The 15,506-nt window shown below is 34.5% G+C and overlaps 1 protein-coding gene across 6 annotated transcripts in view; it reads right to left on the bottom strand.

Annotated features, from left to right (window-relative positions):
• The window catches only part of UBE3A (ubiquitin protein ligase E3A), a 92,607-nt gene that overhangs the window by 3,836 nt on the left and 73,265 nt on the right, over positions 1 to 15,506 (bottom strand). For 5 of the 6 annotated variants that reach the window (XM_030317574.1, XM_030317573.1, XM_030317571.1 and 2 more), the window contains 3 exons: positions 15,113 to 15,277; positions 13,654 to 13,809; positions 13,489 to 13,562 (listed from right to left, as the gene is read on the bottom strand). In XM_030317574.1, the coding sequence (XP_030173434.1) occupies positions 13,489 to 13,562; positions 13,654 to 13,809; positions 15,113 to 15,277 (395 nt within the window). The remainder of the gene's footprint in view (positions 1 to 13,488; positions 13,563 to 13,653; positions 13,810 to 15,112; positions 15,278 to 15,506) is intronic. The other variant, XM_030317575.1, reaches the window with a different exon arrangement.

Here is a 15,506-nt window from a genome sequence, read left to right on the forward strand (position 1 = left end):
GAGATTAAGGACAAAATAAAAAGAAACACACACACCCCTAATAGTAGTAATACAAAAACATACTTTTATATAAACTAGAACATTTTTGACTTTACGTGTTATGGAAGTGGGGATGGAGGATAATTTTGTTTTTAATTTTTAAAAAAATATTTATTTTTGAGAGAGACAGAGAGAGAGAGGAAGAGAGAGGAAAGAGAGAGAGAAAGAGAAGGGCAAAGAAAGAGGGAATCCAAAGCAGGCTCCAGGCTCTGAGCTGTCAGCACAGAGCCCTATGTGAGGCTTGTGCTCACAAACAATGAGATCATGACCTGAGCTGAAGTCAGACACTTAACTGACTGAGCCACCCAGGCGCCCCTGGAGGACACTACTTACATGCAATTATTTTAAGAGAATGATTTGGTCCCTGGCATTCCTAAAACCTATGTGATAAAATTCATGTTGTTATAATCACTCTAAAAACAAAATGGGGGCGCCTGGGTGGCTCAGTCGTTTGGGCGTCCGACTCTGACTTCAGCTTAGGTCATGATCTCACGGCCTGTGGGTTCAAGCCCTGTGTCAGGCTCTGGGCTGACAGCTCAGAGCCTGGAGCCTGCTTCAGATTCTGTGTCTCCCTCTTTCTGCCCCTCCCCCACTCATGCTCTATCTCTGAAAAATAAACATTAAAAAGAAAAAAAAACACCCAAAAAATGTAGCTCATTAAAAGCAATCTTGGCATACTTGTTCGAATAATGAGATATCCATAAATTTAACATATATACTAATTCTCAGCTAAAAAAAATTCAAGATTTTAGAAAAAAATTTAAAATGTTTTTTTAAATTGATCGAAGAGTACATTTTAATATTTATTTGAAAGGCTCTTTCCAGAATCTTAGCAGAAAAGATCACACTCCCTACACATATAATTATAATTCCAGTTTTCGATATTCTAATATTCCAGGATACAATTTCTATTATCAAAATGCTGGCATTTTTGTTGGTGCAATGCCAATACTTCTGACACAGGTTAGCAGCTTTATTAGACTTCTTGGCTCCCTTCAAAGTCTTCCTACTTTTTTTCCCTGACACTCTTAACATCCTCCCTACCTCTCAGTCCCAGTAAACCTCCCACTCCCCTAGAGAAAACAATAAAGAACTACATCGTAACAACAGGAAATTAGACACGGAACTTGCAGGTGCATCTTTCAGGAACAGCTAAAATCACCCCACAGTTTAGATCATCACTTTTGGTTGGTTGACAAGAAAAAATAAGTTTCCTATAGCCTAGAGCTCTCTGTCGGGGCAGAATAGGTATCCTGCACACTACAAGGAACCAGTCATACCTAAAAAGGCAGATACAAAGGTATCCTTATCAGCATGGCTTCTTATTTATTTGGTTCTTTCTAAAAAATAGGAATTTAAAATATTGGAGTTACCATCAGTTTATATAATGAAAACACTTATTGACAAAATTCTTCTCTTAGTGTTATGTTCTATATTAAAATTCTGGTTAGGAATGCAACTATTTAGAAAACCAAACATGAAAGAGAGGCTTCTGCATTTCTTCCTTAAGTGGTGGCTGCATGGACCACATCTCATTTATATCTCCTTAAACCTATTCAGATCAAAAATGAGAGAAAATCTGATAGAAACACTCATAATCTATGCTTAGATTAAAACCAGGAAAACAGAGCAGCAAACTCCCAACTGACATATCAGCTGGAGTACGAACACCTGAGCCCAAACTAGCAGAGTCCAGCAGGAGCACTATGGAAGAGGGGGGTGTACAGAAGAATAACACAGGTTACAGTTCACCCCAGAAGGGCAGAGCCCCACCCCAAGAGTGAACTACTAAGGATAGGTAAGAGCACTGGCAACAAAGTGGCTAAAAGGAAGGGTTTTAGAAAAGTATCAGGGATTATAAATGACAGGCATGCTACCTGGAAGGGATGGGGAGCACCCTCGGAGGCATTAAGTGTCCCTTGAAAGTAGCTTCTGGTTATAAAGGGATGGAAGCAGGAATGCCGGGTGGCTCAGTTGGTTGAACGTCCGATTTCAGCTCAGGTCATGATCTCACACGGCTTGTGAGAGTTCGAGCCCTGCATAGGGCTCTGTGCTGATAGCTCAGAGCCTGGAGCCTGCTTCGGATTCTGTGTTTCCCTCTCTCTCTGCTGCTAAACAACTCTCATTCTGTCTCTGTCTCACTCAAAAATAAATAAACATTGAAAAAAAAAAAAACTAAAAAAAAAAAAAAAAAAAGGGGGGGGATGGAAGCAGCTAATGAAAAAGGTCCTAATTAAACAAGATGGAACTGAAGAATCAGAAGGTGGTAGGCCACATAACCATGTATTAAAGAAATTGCACAGGGGCGCCTGGGTGGCGCAGTCGGTTAAGCGTCCGACTTCAGCCAGGTCACGATCTCACGGTCTGTGAGTTCGAGCCCCGCGTCAGGCTCTGGGCTGACGGCTCGGAGCCTGGAGCCTGTTTCCGATTCTGTGTCTCCCTCTCTCTCTGCCCCTCCCCCGTTCATGCTCTGTCTCTCTCTGTCCCAAAAATAAATAAACGTTGAAAAAAAAAAAAAAAATTTAAAAAAAAAAGAAATTGCACAACAGCAAAAGAGGGACTATTCGATCAAAAGACCACTAAAGCCACCCAAACTTCTCTCTACTCCCCCATGAGGTCTACTAATAGGTCAGAAAAATCCAACCAATAGAAACATAAATGAGAAAAACATAATTCCAAAGTCCAAATAAAGATATTATGAAACAAGTATAACAAATAAGAAGCTAAATTCCTAGCAGAAAAAATGTATTCTTGAAAAATTCAGTTGTGAAGAATGCAAACTGTGTAATTCCCACATTCCAATATGAAGATAGAAAAGAACACCATTAATCAGAAATACAAAGATCAGGAATGAACAAATCTGAAACAGAAATGGGAATACTCAAACATACTCAAGAAATATGAACATAAATTTGGAAACAGAAGGTTAATATATAAGGTGACCAAAGGAGAAACAGCATAAACAACATTTTTACTAGGGACACAGAGATCAGAAACAAAAGAACAAGAAAAATGAATTTAAAAAACTAAACAAACAAAAAAACCCCACAAAAACCAAAAACAAAACAAACAAAAACCTAAAGAAATATGCACCAAAGCAGAATACAGAAAAAGATTACTATTTTTAACTACATAAACATAAAAGCTTTTACTTGGCAAAAAACAAAAACAAAAACAAAAACAAAAACCTAAGCAAAGTCAAAAGATAAACTCGTAAAAATATATTTGCAAATTTATTAGGGTTAAACAGCTAATCTAACATATAAAGTTTCTAAAAACAAAGAAAATAACCAATAACTGAGCAGGAAAAGGAGTAAGACTATAAAGAATACAAATAGCTCCTAAGTACAAGAAAAGATGCCCATTCTCATACATATTGAGGAAAACACAAATTACCATTTCTTAACTGGCAGACAGGTAAACATCAGAGTTTAAACACGACACTGGATTTGGGAAACTGTAGGAAAAGGGATACTCATATATTGCTGGTGGGAGTACAAAACTTTACAATTACTGTGAAGGAGAATTTGGCATTACCTAGCAAAAAAACACATGTATCTACAATTTGATATAACAATCCCATTTTTAGCAATTAAATGATACCCATACATACATATGGAATAATCCATGTACGATGATTCACTGTCACATTATTTCTAGTAGCAAAAGGTTAGAAATAAACACTATGTCCTAATAATCTATACTGCTTTCACACAATGACAGTATTTAGCCATACGATTTCTTATAAAATGCTTATTTCAGACCTCGAGTTAAGAATGCTCAAGAGTGACCTAAAAATTTCAAAATGTAATGAGGTGATGTTAAAAGCATACCAAAACTAAGCTGTTTGAATATCACTAAGAATAATGAATGTGAAACACACTCAACATATAAAAGTCCATGAGTTCATAACAATATTCAGAAAAAATCCAAAAAACAAAACGAAACAAATTCACCCACCAATTAAAATCCAAACTCATTTGTCATCACTGAATTATATCAACTCCTTACTCTAAAATATTTAATACATTTTATTATGCCTTTTCAGTAGAACTGTTTCTCAAGGTAATCAAATAGCAACCATTGATGAGGAAAAAGAATGGCAGGTATATATGTAGAATGAACAGAAAAAATTTTTTTTCCTAAATCACCATTTTGCAACCCCCAGTGAAACAATGGATTCAGGCAAGAATACTGATACAAAAAATTAGAAGAGAGACAGATAGGAGGTTTTGGGACAATGATGGTGGCAGAAACACAGTTATTTTGTTTTTGCTTTTCTTTCCAATCTTCCTAATCTTAATCTCTCCCATAAAATCAGAACTAAGTGGATGACAAAAGAGAAGACCTACAGAGAGCACCTATAAAACTAGGTAACAAGATATCCCCCATAAATCCTTGCGTGTAAGTGAAAAGGAACACCACTGACACTACAAGACCTGGCTGGTATCGGTGTCAGTGGGTGAAGAAGCACAAGGAAGACAACTGCATTTCTTACAGCCCTGAGAACAATGGGACCTCAAAAACACCAACCCACTGGAAATCACATGTTAGTCTGAGAATAGCAGCTCAAAGAGTTATCCAATACAAGGGATCATGATACAGTGAAAGGTCTGGGCCTTTAAAGCTCTTGAACACTAAAATTCTTTTTTAAACTGAGGAGAAACTGCTGGACATAGGTCCAAATTGACCAAATCAAGAAAAAAAAAACAAACAAGAAAAAGTCAAATAAATGGGAAGAGTAGAATAGGTAAGTTTCAGAAAATGCAAGATCATACATATATACATATACATATATGTACATATTTTTATCATTTTGCAAAAGTAAAATGTACAGAGCCTTCCTGAAGCATGAAAAGCTGCCTGGCCTATCTCTCCCTCTTTCAAATATGACAAAACTCATTCCACTTAAAAGTAATGAGCAACAGGAAAAAAATCACAAACACTAAAAAGAGCTGTTACTAGAGAGAGAATAGTGTGTGTGTGTGCGTGCGCACACACACAAGAATGAGGTCTCTATAGAGAATAAAGTACACTGAAAGATCCACTAACAAAGATCCGCAGGAAGAGCTCTCCAGCCCCATGGGCCTAAGACATCATGCAACTCGGCCTCGTGAAGCAGCTCATTTCAGCCCCCTCAAACAACACCATCATGTATTGGGAGCCCCCATGGAATGATATAAATAAAGCAGACAGGAATAGTGCCACAACTCTGGAAAACTAAATTTGTCACTGGAACCACAACCCACAAAATGTTTCACTTGTGAAATAATAGAAAAATCTCAGGAAAGAAACAGAAGTTAAAATAATAATAATAATAAAAAGAGCTAAATGTAAATTATAGAACTGAAAAATACAGTAAGAGAAAAATACCGGATGGGATCAATGGTAAAGATGACAGAATAATAAACCGAACAAGAGAGAAAACAGAGAAACAAAAACAACAGAAACTCAGGTTCATGTGGAACAATATCAAATTATTAGAGGCCCAGAAAGAAAAAGAGATTGGAGCTGAAAAAGTATTTGAAGAAATGGCCAAAACCTTACCATGTTGGGCAAAAGACACAAACCCACAAATTCAAGAAGCTGAACAAACTTCAAAAAGCTTAAACAAAACTATTCTTCAGGAATAAAGGGGAAGTAAAGACATCCCTAGACAAAGGAAAACTAAAAGAAAATGCCATCAATAGACCTGTCTTTGAAGAATGACTGAAAGAAAGTGACAAAATATGGACTCTTGAAGCAAATGGAAATGACGGAAATGTAAGTAACATACAACAGAATACTATTCTCATGAGTTTTGTAAATCAAATGTGATGACTGATACAAAAATTGTAACAGCATTAATAGTCAAGACAATTTTTAAAAGTGAGGAAAGAAACCTAAATGGAAGCAAGGTTTCCACACTTCACTGGAAGTGATGTTATCCACTTTCACATATGTACAGTATAATATCACAGCAACCAGGAAGAACACTATATAAACAATATACCCCAATAAACACTAAAAGTAAATCAAGAGGGAATCTTAAAATATGCTCAAGTAACTAAATAATCCATGGAAGGCAAAAAGATAGAAACAAGCAATCACAAAGAGGAACAGAAAACAAATGGTAGATGTAAGCCCTAACCTATTAGTAATTACCTTAAATATGAACTGTCTAAATTTGCCAATTATAAGGCAAACTGACATAGACTAAAAAAAAAAAAAAACAAACTTTGTGCTATTTCTAAGAAATTCATTTTGAATTCAGCAACAGGTTGAAAGTACAATGACAGAAAAAGATATCATGCAAACTTAAAAAAAATAGGAACTGTTATATTCATATTAGATTCAGAGCACAGAAAATTTCAAGATACAGAGTGACCTTATATAATGATAAAAAGACCAGTCCACCAATAACGTATGATTCTAAATGGGTATGTACGAAAAAATGTTAAAAACTGAAAAAAGATATGCACCAAATTTCAGAGCCTCAAAATACATGAAGGAAAAAAAAAGGGGAAAGGAGAAAGACACGTACCAGAAAGAGACCTACAGAAATATGCTCCACTGATTTTTGACATATGTGAAAAAAGTAATTCACTGGAGGAAAGATAAAGTAGTAAATCTAGAATATGCACACACAGCTCTCAAACTCAACAGTAAAAAAAAAAAAAAAAAAAAAAAAGTCAGGTGCACTCTTGGCATTTATCATAGAAATGAAAATTTATGTTTACCTAAAAAATCACATGATTATTCATAGCAACTTTATTCATAATGGCTTTAGAAGCTTTTCTGAAGTCTGAAGTCTTTCAACAAGCAAATGGTTAAAAAGACTGGTAAATCCATAGCAAAGGAATAAACACTACTCGGCAATAAAAAGAAACAAATTATTGATAGTGAAAAAATCTGGATGACTTTCAAGGCTGAGTAAAAAAAGCCAATCCCAAAAGGTGACATATTATATGTGATTCACTTAATACAACATTCTTGAAATGACAAACTTAAAGAAACAGAGAACAGATTAGTGGTTGTCAGGGATTAGGGACTAGAGTGAGGACAGGGTAACGGTATGAGTGTGACTGACTTATATATAAAAGATCAACAGAAGGAATTCTTGTGGTGACAGAACTTTTCTGTATCTTAACCGTATTCTAGTTGTGATATTATACTAATGTTTTATAAAGACTTCCATTGAGGGAAACACGGTAAAGTATACATAGGGTCTGTGTGATTTCTTAACAACTATATGCCAAATTACATGATCTCACAATAAAAAGTTTAATTAAAAGGAAAGTGTTGGGGCACCTGGGTAACTCAGTCTGTTAAGTGTCCAATTTGATTTCAGCTCAGGTCATAATCTCAGGGTTGAGACTGAGTTCCATGCTGGGCATGGAGCCCGCTTGAGATTCTGACGCTTCCCCGTTTGCTCACATGTGCATGCACTCTCTTTCTCTTTCTCTCTCTCACACACACGCACAAAAAAATGTGTTAAAGAAGATTAACAGATGAGTAGGTTTGGGAGTAAAGAAAATCAGTAGAGACAAAGAGGCACATCACCTAATAATGGTAAAGGATCAATCCACCAAGAAGACATCCACCAAGAAGACGTACTGAGGTTCAGAGTGTATGCACCAATCAAAAAATATTTAAGATACATAAAGTAAAAACTGATAGAGCTGAAAGGAGGAATGAACAAATCTACCATTATGGAGCATTCAAGACCCTTGTCTCTGAGCAACTAATAGTCAGAAAATCTGCAAAATCAAAAATGAACAGAATCTACATCAACATTTATAGAACATTCCACCTATCAACACAGAATTCACAAATTCAAAAGCATTGGGGAGTCACGAAGATTAAGTTCTCTTATTATGAAGAATCAAACTAGAAATCAGTAACAGAGGAAAATATTAAAAAACACTGGAAATTAAACAACATAATTTTATTTAAATAATGTCTGAAGAAAAAGTCTCAAAATAAATTCTAAAAAATACATAGGGAAAAAAATGAAAATCAAACATATTAAGAATATGGGATACAGCTAAAGCAAAGGTGAGGGAGAATAAAATTTAAAGCACTAAATGATTACATCAGAAAAGAGGAAAGGTTTCTAATCAATCACTGTTTCTATCCTCAATAACCTAGAACAAAAAGAGCAAACTAAACCAAAATAAGGAAGGAAGTAATAAACAGCAGAAATCAATGAAACTGAAAGCAGGAAAACAACAAAGAAATAAAAGCTGGCTTTTCAATATAATCAGTAAATTCAACAAATCTCTCAGGCAAGACTAACAAGTTCACAAAAGAAAAACAAGCAAATTATCACTATGAGGAATTAAAATGGGTATGATCAGTTCAGATCTGCAGACATCAAAAGGATAAAAAGGAAATATTAAGAATTCTGCACACATATATTTGACAACTTAAAAATAAAATGGATCAACTCCTTGAATAACACAAACTATCACAACCCACACAATATGAAAGAAAACTTTAACAGTTCTACAAACATTAAACAAACTGAATTTGAAATTAAAACACTCCCCAAAAAGGATATTTCTAGGCCAAGATGGTTTCATTGGAGAATTCTACCAAACATTTAAGAAATAATTACTACCACTTGAACACAATCCTCTCCTAGAGAGCAGAACACTTTTCAACTCAATCATGAGGCCAGAATTAACCCTGATGTTAAAACCAGACCAAGACAACATAAAACACCAAAACTACAGACCAGTATCTCTCATGAACTTAAACACAAAAATCACCAAACAATTAGCAAGTCCAATTTGACAATAACTAAATGGAAATGACTCAGATACACAATGGTGGTTCAATAATGGAAAATCCATTAATGTAATGTGCCATATCAAATAGAGGATAAAGAAAAGTTATTATATCAACCAACAGAAAAAGCATCTGACAAAAACCAAAAGCCTATATATAATAAAACTCAACAAGCAAGGTACAGAGGGGAGCTTCCTTGAATTTGTAGAGCACTTACTACACTAATATCAAGCTTAATAAAGATAAATGCTTTCTCCTAAATCTGAGAACAAGGCAAGGTTTTCATCACTTTTATTACTCCTATTTGGCATTGTGTTAAAAGTTCTAGGCAGCATAATAAGGCAGGAAAAATGAGTAAAAGGCATAAACATTTAAAAAGAAGCAGCACAAACTATCCCTATTTACAGATGACACGACTATCTACACAGAAGGCCCCAAGTGATCTCAATAAAAAAAAAAAACAAAAAAAAACCCTTCTAAAATAAGTGAGTTCAGCAAGATCAAAAGATATATGACCAACATGTAAAAAATCAATTACATCTGACTATACTACCAACATATGGAAACAAAAATTAAAAATACAATACCATTAAAAAAAATAAAAACACCATTTACAATCACTACAAAGGAAATCACACATTTAGGATAAATCAAACAAAACATGTATAAAATGTGTATGTTGAAAATTACAGAATCCTGATGAAAGGAATAAAAAATAAATGGGGAGCTATACTATAGCTGAAGAGTCAACACAGTAAAAATGTCATTTCTCCCCAATGTGATCTCAGTGTTAACTCCTATCAAAATCTCATCAAGGTTTTTTTGTAGGCACACAGTGAATATAAAATTTATAGGGAAAAGCAGAGTAGCTAACATATGGAAAAGGCAAGAAATCTTTCACTTAAAATTGGAGTAAGCACTCTATCTGATGTTAATACTTACTATTTACCTATACTGATAGACAGTGTAGTATTGACAGAGGGATGAATAGGCACACAGATCAAGAGAATATAGAATTCAGGATTCAGACAAACATTACAAACTGATTTTTGACAAAGATGAAAAAACAGTTCTTCAGGAAAGGAAGGATAGCCTTTTCAATAAATTGTATGGGAACAAATGGGCATCTACAGGCAAAAAAGAGAATCTTGACTTGAATCTCACATATAAAAATCAACTAAAAACGGACCACAGATTTCAATATAATATGTAAAACTTTAAAATTTTAGGGAAAAAGAAAAAAAAAGAAAATCTTCAGGACCTAAGGCTGGCCAAGAGTTTTAGGTCTGACTTGACAAAAAGTATGATCCAGGGGCGCCTGGGTGGCTCAGTCGGTTGGGCGTCCGACTTAAGCTTAGGTCGTGATCTCACAGTCTGTGAGTTCGAGCCCTGCGTCGGACTCTATGCTGACAGCTCAGAGCCTGGAGCCTGTTTCAGATTCTGTGTCTCCCTCTCTCTCTCTGATCCTCCCCATTCAAGCTCTGTCTCAAGAAATAAATAAAAATGTTAAAAAAATAAAAAGTATGATCCATAAAATGAAAAATCAAAGCTCAACAAAATTAAATACTTCTGCTATGCAAAAGATTCTCTAAAGAAAATGAAAAGATTAGCTACAAGAGTAGGACATAGTATTTGAAAAGCACATACCTCAGAAAGGACTAGAATATACGAAGAACTCAAAATTCAACAGTAAAAATAACCAGACATTTCACCAAAAACAATATACAGATGGTAAATAAGTACATGAAGATATCCCACATCACTGTCATCTAGAGTAATTCAAATTACACCACGAGATATCACAACATACCCAGCAGAATGAACAAAATAACATCTTTGATACCACCAAATGCAGGCAATGATATAAACTGGATCACTCATATATTGCCCAGGGAAATGTAAAATGGTATAGCAATTCTGGAAAATAGTTTGGCAGTTTATCATATAACCCAAGATTGCACTCTTGGACATTTATACCAGAGAAATGACAACTTATGTTCATGTAAAAATCTGTGCCTAAATGTTTAGTAGCCTTATTCCTAAAAGCCAAATACTGACAACAAACCACGTGTCCTTTAAACAGTTGAATAGTTAAATCAAATATGGTACATCTATGCCATGGAATACTATGCAGGAATAAAAAGGAATAAGCTGTTGATATATGTAACAACTTTGATGGATCTGAAGGGAATCATGCTGTAGGGGTAGGAGTATGCATACAAACGGATAGCAAGAGACACACTTCTGGTGATGAAAAAGTTGTGCATTATGATTATGATAGTGGTTATGCACATCTATACAATGTGACAAAAAGTACACAGAACTACACATACATATAAATAAGTGCCTGAAAAATTGATGAAATCTGGACATGGTCTGTAGATTGAACCTATATCAATTTCCTGATTTTGATATTGTGCTACAGTTATGCAAAATGTTACCACTGTGGGAAAGTGATGGAGGGTATGGGGGACCAACCTGTAGTTTAACAGAAAATTCCAATAAATCTATAGTTACTTCAAAACAAAATAAAAAAAAAATTCCAAAAAACAAAAAACCTTCTGAAAAAGAAATATCCAGGCCCTGATGGTCTCACTGGTGAATTTGAACAAATTTATTTAAGAGAAAAAAATACCAATCTTACAGAAGTATTTCTGAAAATAAAGAACAGTACTCTTTCAAATCAGTATGTGAGGGTAGCAAAACCTGATAAATGTGTACAAAAAAGGGATATTATCGGTCAATATTCCTTATGAATACAGACCAAAAAATCTTAACAAAAGGTTAATAAAATAAACAGAGCACCATATTTATAAACTAACAGACCACAGCTAAGTTAGGCTTACCTAGAAACAAAGGCTGATATAATACTGAAAGATTCAATGAAATGAATCCCAAGAACTGTGGGGAGAGGATAATCAAATCTGAATCTGCTCAAGCGTTTGAAACGGAAAACTATCACTTAAAAGAAAACTGCAGTCCCCACCTCTCACCTCACCCCAAGAGTAAAAAGGGGCATTTAAAAAGGTATCTCTAAGTCTCTTAGTAGTCAAATGAAATCAGGGAGAGTCTTATCAGCAACTGGAAAACATATATGCAAAAGCTTGCCTGTGAGTCAACATTTTTACACTTTGTTGTTTTAAAGTTTATTGATTTTGAGAGACAGAGAGTGCGAGTGGGGAGAGGGGCACAGGCTCAGCGTGGAGCCTGACACAGGGCTCCATCCCATAACACTGGGATCATGACTTGAGCTGAAATCAAGAGTCAGACGTCTAACCAACTGAGCCACACAGTTGCCCCTATCATTACTATTCTGTCTTCAACTTCCTACTAGTTGTAGACTCTATTTAATAATTAATATTTTCATATTAAGGTTGACAAAATAAGAAATTGAATTTTGTTTAAAGATTTAGAATACCATTAACTGTGAGAATGATTTGGAACCTGTTGTCTTTTCACTTGCCTTTCAAATCACACATTAACTTATGACCTTAAGATATGTATCAAGTAGGGATTATGTTATTATAGAAGCTAGAAATCAAATTAAACCTTAATTTAAAAAATAATTTCTCCATAAAGAACACACAAGGTATTTTCAACTATTCTCAGAGAAACACTAAGGCTACAAAATCCTGTGATCACTGTCATTAACAGAGATACTACTGTGAACTCCTTGTGACTCATAAGTGCCGTTTTTTTTTTCATCACCATATCTCAAACCTTTCATGTGTCAATTTTGAAACTTCAAGTAGTAGAAGAACAATGGTTAGAGTATGTAAGTTCCAATACTGCTGCTAGAAATGACTTAAGGTGTACTAAAAAGAGGAAATACCAGTAGCCTCCTGCACACCAGGATGAAGAACAAAATAACAGAAGAAAATAATTTAACATAAAATATTATTTATTTCTAATTATACTTGATATTCATTGTGGTGTCCACAAATTGGAGTCTTACAGGAATAACCTTTAGAGACAACCTCCAGGAAGTTATGTTTGCATTCCTTCTCACCTTACCCCACCCCAAAGATGCGCCAAAGAAGCATCTTCGTGCTCTTCTAAAACAATCCGTGCGAGGAAGAAAGAAGCCTATGCCTTTTAAGATTGAATAGCGTAGTACAGAAAAGGAAATATTAGCAATTGCTAATTGCTTGACTGGAAGCAGATAATATTGGGAATCTTTGCCTCTTTCTGTGAAAATTTGGGGTTCAGTTTCTTCAGGTGTAGAACAAACATTAATACGTATCTTGGCATATTATCATAAAGACTAAATAAAAGAACGTAACATATCATATAAGGTGCTTCATATAAGTAGGGAAGAAACAGTTCACAAATAGGGAGTTCAAAAGAAAGGAGAAACATTCAGAGATGGTAGCTCTATTTTCATTATTTTCTAACCAGCAGCAAGCACATGCTAATCAAAATCATTAAGAATATTAGATAACTTATATCCCAAATGCCAAAGAAAACATGTGACTTACATAAAACACGTAAGAAATAAATTGTAAGATTAACAATGAAAACTAGTGATTATATTACAAATACACTTTTAATATTATAGATTGAGAATTTGGGAGTTTGCTTATTTGGGAAGTAATACCTAGAGATGAAGACCTAAAGCATAAAGTACACACCCCTCTGATGAATTTAAATCTTCTTTTTAAGAATTAAACACCTCACCTAATCAGAACAGAGTCCCTGGTATAGCCACCATCATATTCGGTAGTTTCTTCTAGTGCTTGGAAGTCTAGATTCTGCAAATTCAAGAAAATGTGTCTTAATATATATACATCATTACAAACAATAAATCGATATATTTTTTGCAGACACTTTTTGCTTTCTTACCCGGCTTCCACATATAAGCAATTCAATTTCCTCTGGTCTGAATAAATATTTTAAGGGAGATTCATTGGTCACCATATGAAAACCTCTCCGAAAAGCCTTAAACTGTTTTTCTACTGATTTATTGAGAATGTAGTCAGAATAGAGATTGACAAATTCCTGCAGAAAACATTAACCACAAGAACTTCTTATAATATGCTATATAAACAAAACATAATAAGCTACTCGGCCGCATAGCTTTTAGTTTTGTTTTCATTTTCCCCAAGAAAGAACAAACACTCAAAAACATTTTTAAAGATTCAAACTTTATACATATAAAGGAAAATACAGGCATACCTCAGAGATATCGTGGTTAGTTTTGGCCCACTGCAATAAAGTGAATATTGCAATAAAGCAAGACAAATGAATTTTTTGGTTTCCCAGTGCATATAAAAGTAATGTTTACACTATATTGTAGTCTATTAAGATTGTAATAACACTATGTCCAAAACAATGTATATTCCTTAATTTTAAAAATACTTTACTGCTAAAAAATGCTAACCATCATTTGAGCTTTCAGCAAGTCTTAATCACTGATCACAGATCACCGTAACAAGTACAATAATGATGAAAAAGTTTGAAATAAAATGAGAATTAACCAAATGTGACACAGAGTGAGCAAACGCTGTTTGAAAATTGGTGCTGACAGACTTCCTCGACACAAGGTTTCCACAGTTGATTTGTAAAAAACCCAACATATGCAAAATGCAATAAAGTGAAGCTCAATAAAATGAGGTATGCCTGTACCTTTAACAATTTCACAACTTTTTGCAATAGTAAATACTGAACTATAAAAAGCCCACGTAAACTAATTATACACGTAAGTTTCAAATTTGATACTGTATTAAACCAGACTTAAAATAAAAGCTGGGCCTTAATGCAATTTTGACATTCCCTCAACCAAGTGTACAAACACAGACACATTTAAACCATGTATACATCCATTTATAAAACCTAACAACTGCAATGTACCGGATTTGAGCAAACCAGGAAGCCTCATGTTGTCTGTGCTAGAATATTTAGGAAGCTGCCTACTGTATCCAGTTCAGCAAAAATGTGGGTGTTTTACTAGATACATAAGCTGTTATACCAAATTATAAAAGGCAAGTGAATCCTAACTTAGACATTATAATATTTTATCAAGTTACATTATTATAAAATGTTTTATGGCCATAATGTGTCACTATCTACTATTCCTGCCCCCTTTCTTGAAAAGGGGTTTAGTGCCTAACTATGTGCTCTCATACCAGTTTATATCCAAGATTTAGAAAACTGGGGCTATTTCATTTAAAAGAATTTGAGTATTTGATTTCTTGAGTTTTTGTATGGACTATTTTAGATACTTCTTTATCACAAGTATATATGCTTTAAAACTTTGTTAATAAAGAGACAAAGACAATGATGATATAAAAACATGTATTACCTTCCTGTTTTCATTTGTAATTGGAATTTTATCACCATTTTCCTTTAGATCATACATCATTGGATTACCAAAAAGGTCTGTCTGAGATATCTGGAAAGTGATCATCATGTCATCTTCTACATTCCCTTCATATTCCAGTAAATCTTTTAAACTCTGATATAGGACCTAACAACCAGAAATGACAAATTAGGCTACCACAGAGCTATAAAATATGTTAGCATCATTTTTCTTGGGGAAAAAAAATGACAACAAAGACTAAAGAATAGGAAGTATCCTTCTTGTCCCTCAAATAGTTTACTATAAAGAAAGACTCAGTCACTGGTATGTCCCATCCAGTGCTGAGAAAACCACAGCATCAATTTAGCAATGGATTTCACACTGTGCTCTATGAATG

The sequence above is a fragment of the Lynx canadensis genome, chromosome B3 (genome assembly GCF_007474595.2).
Source record: "Lynx canadensis isolate LIC74 chromosome B3, mLynCan4.pri.v2, whole genome shotgun sequence".
Taxonomy (NCBI): domain Eukaryota; kingdom Metazoa; phylum Chordata; class Mammalia; order Carnivora; family Felidae; genus Lynx; species Lynx canadensis.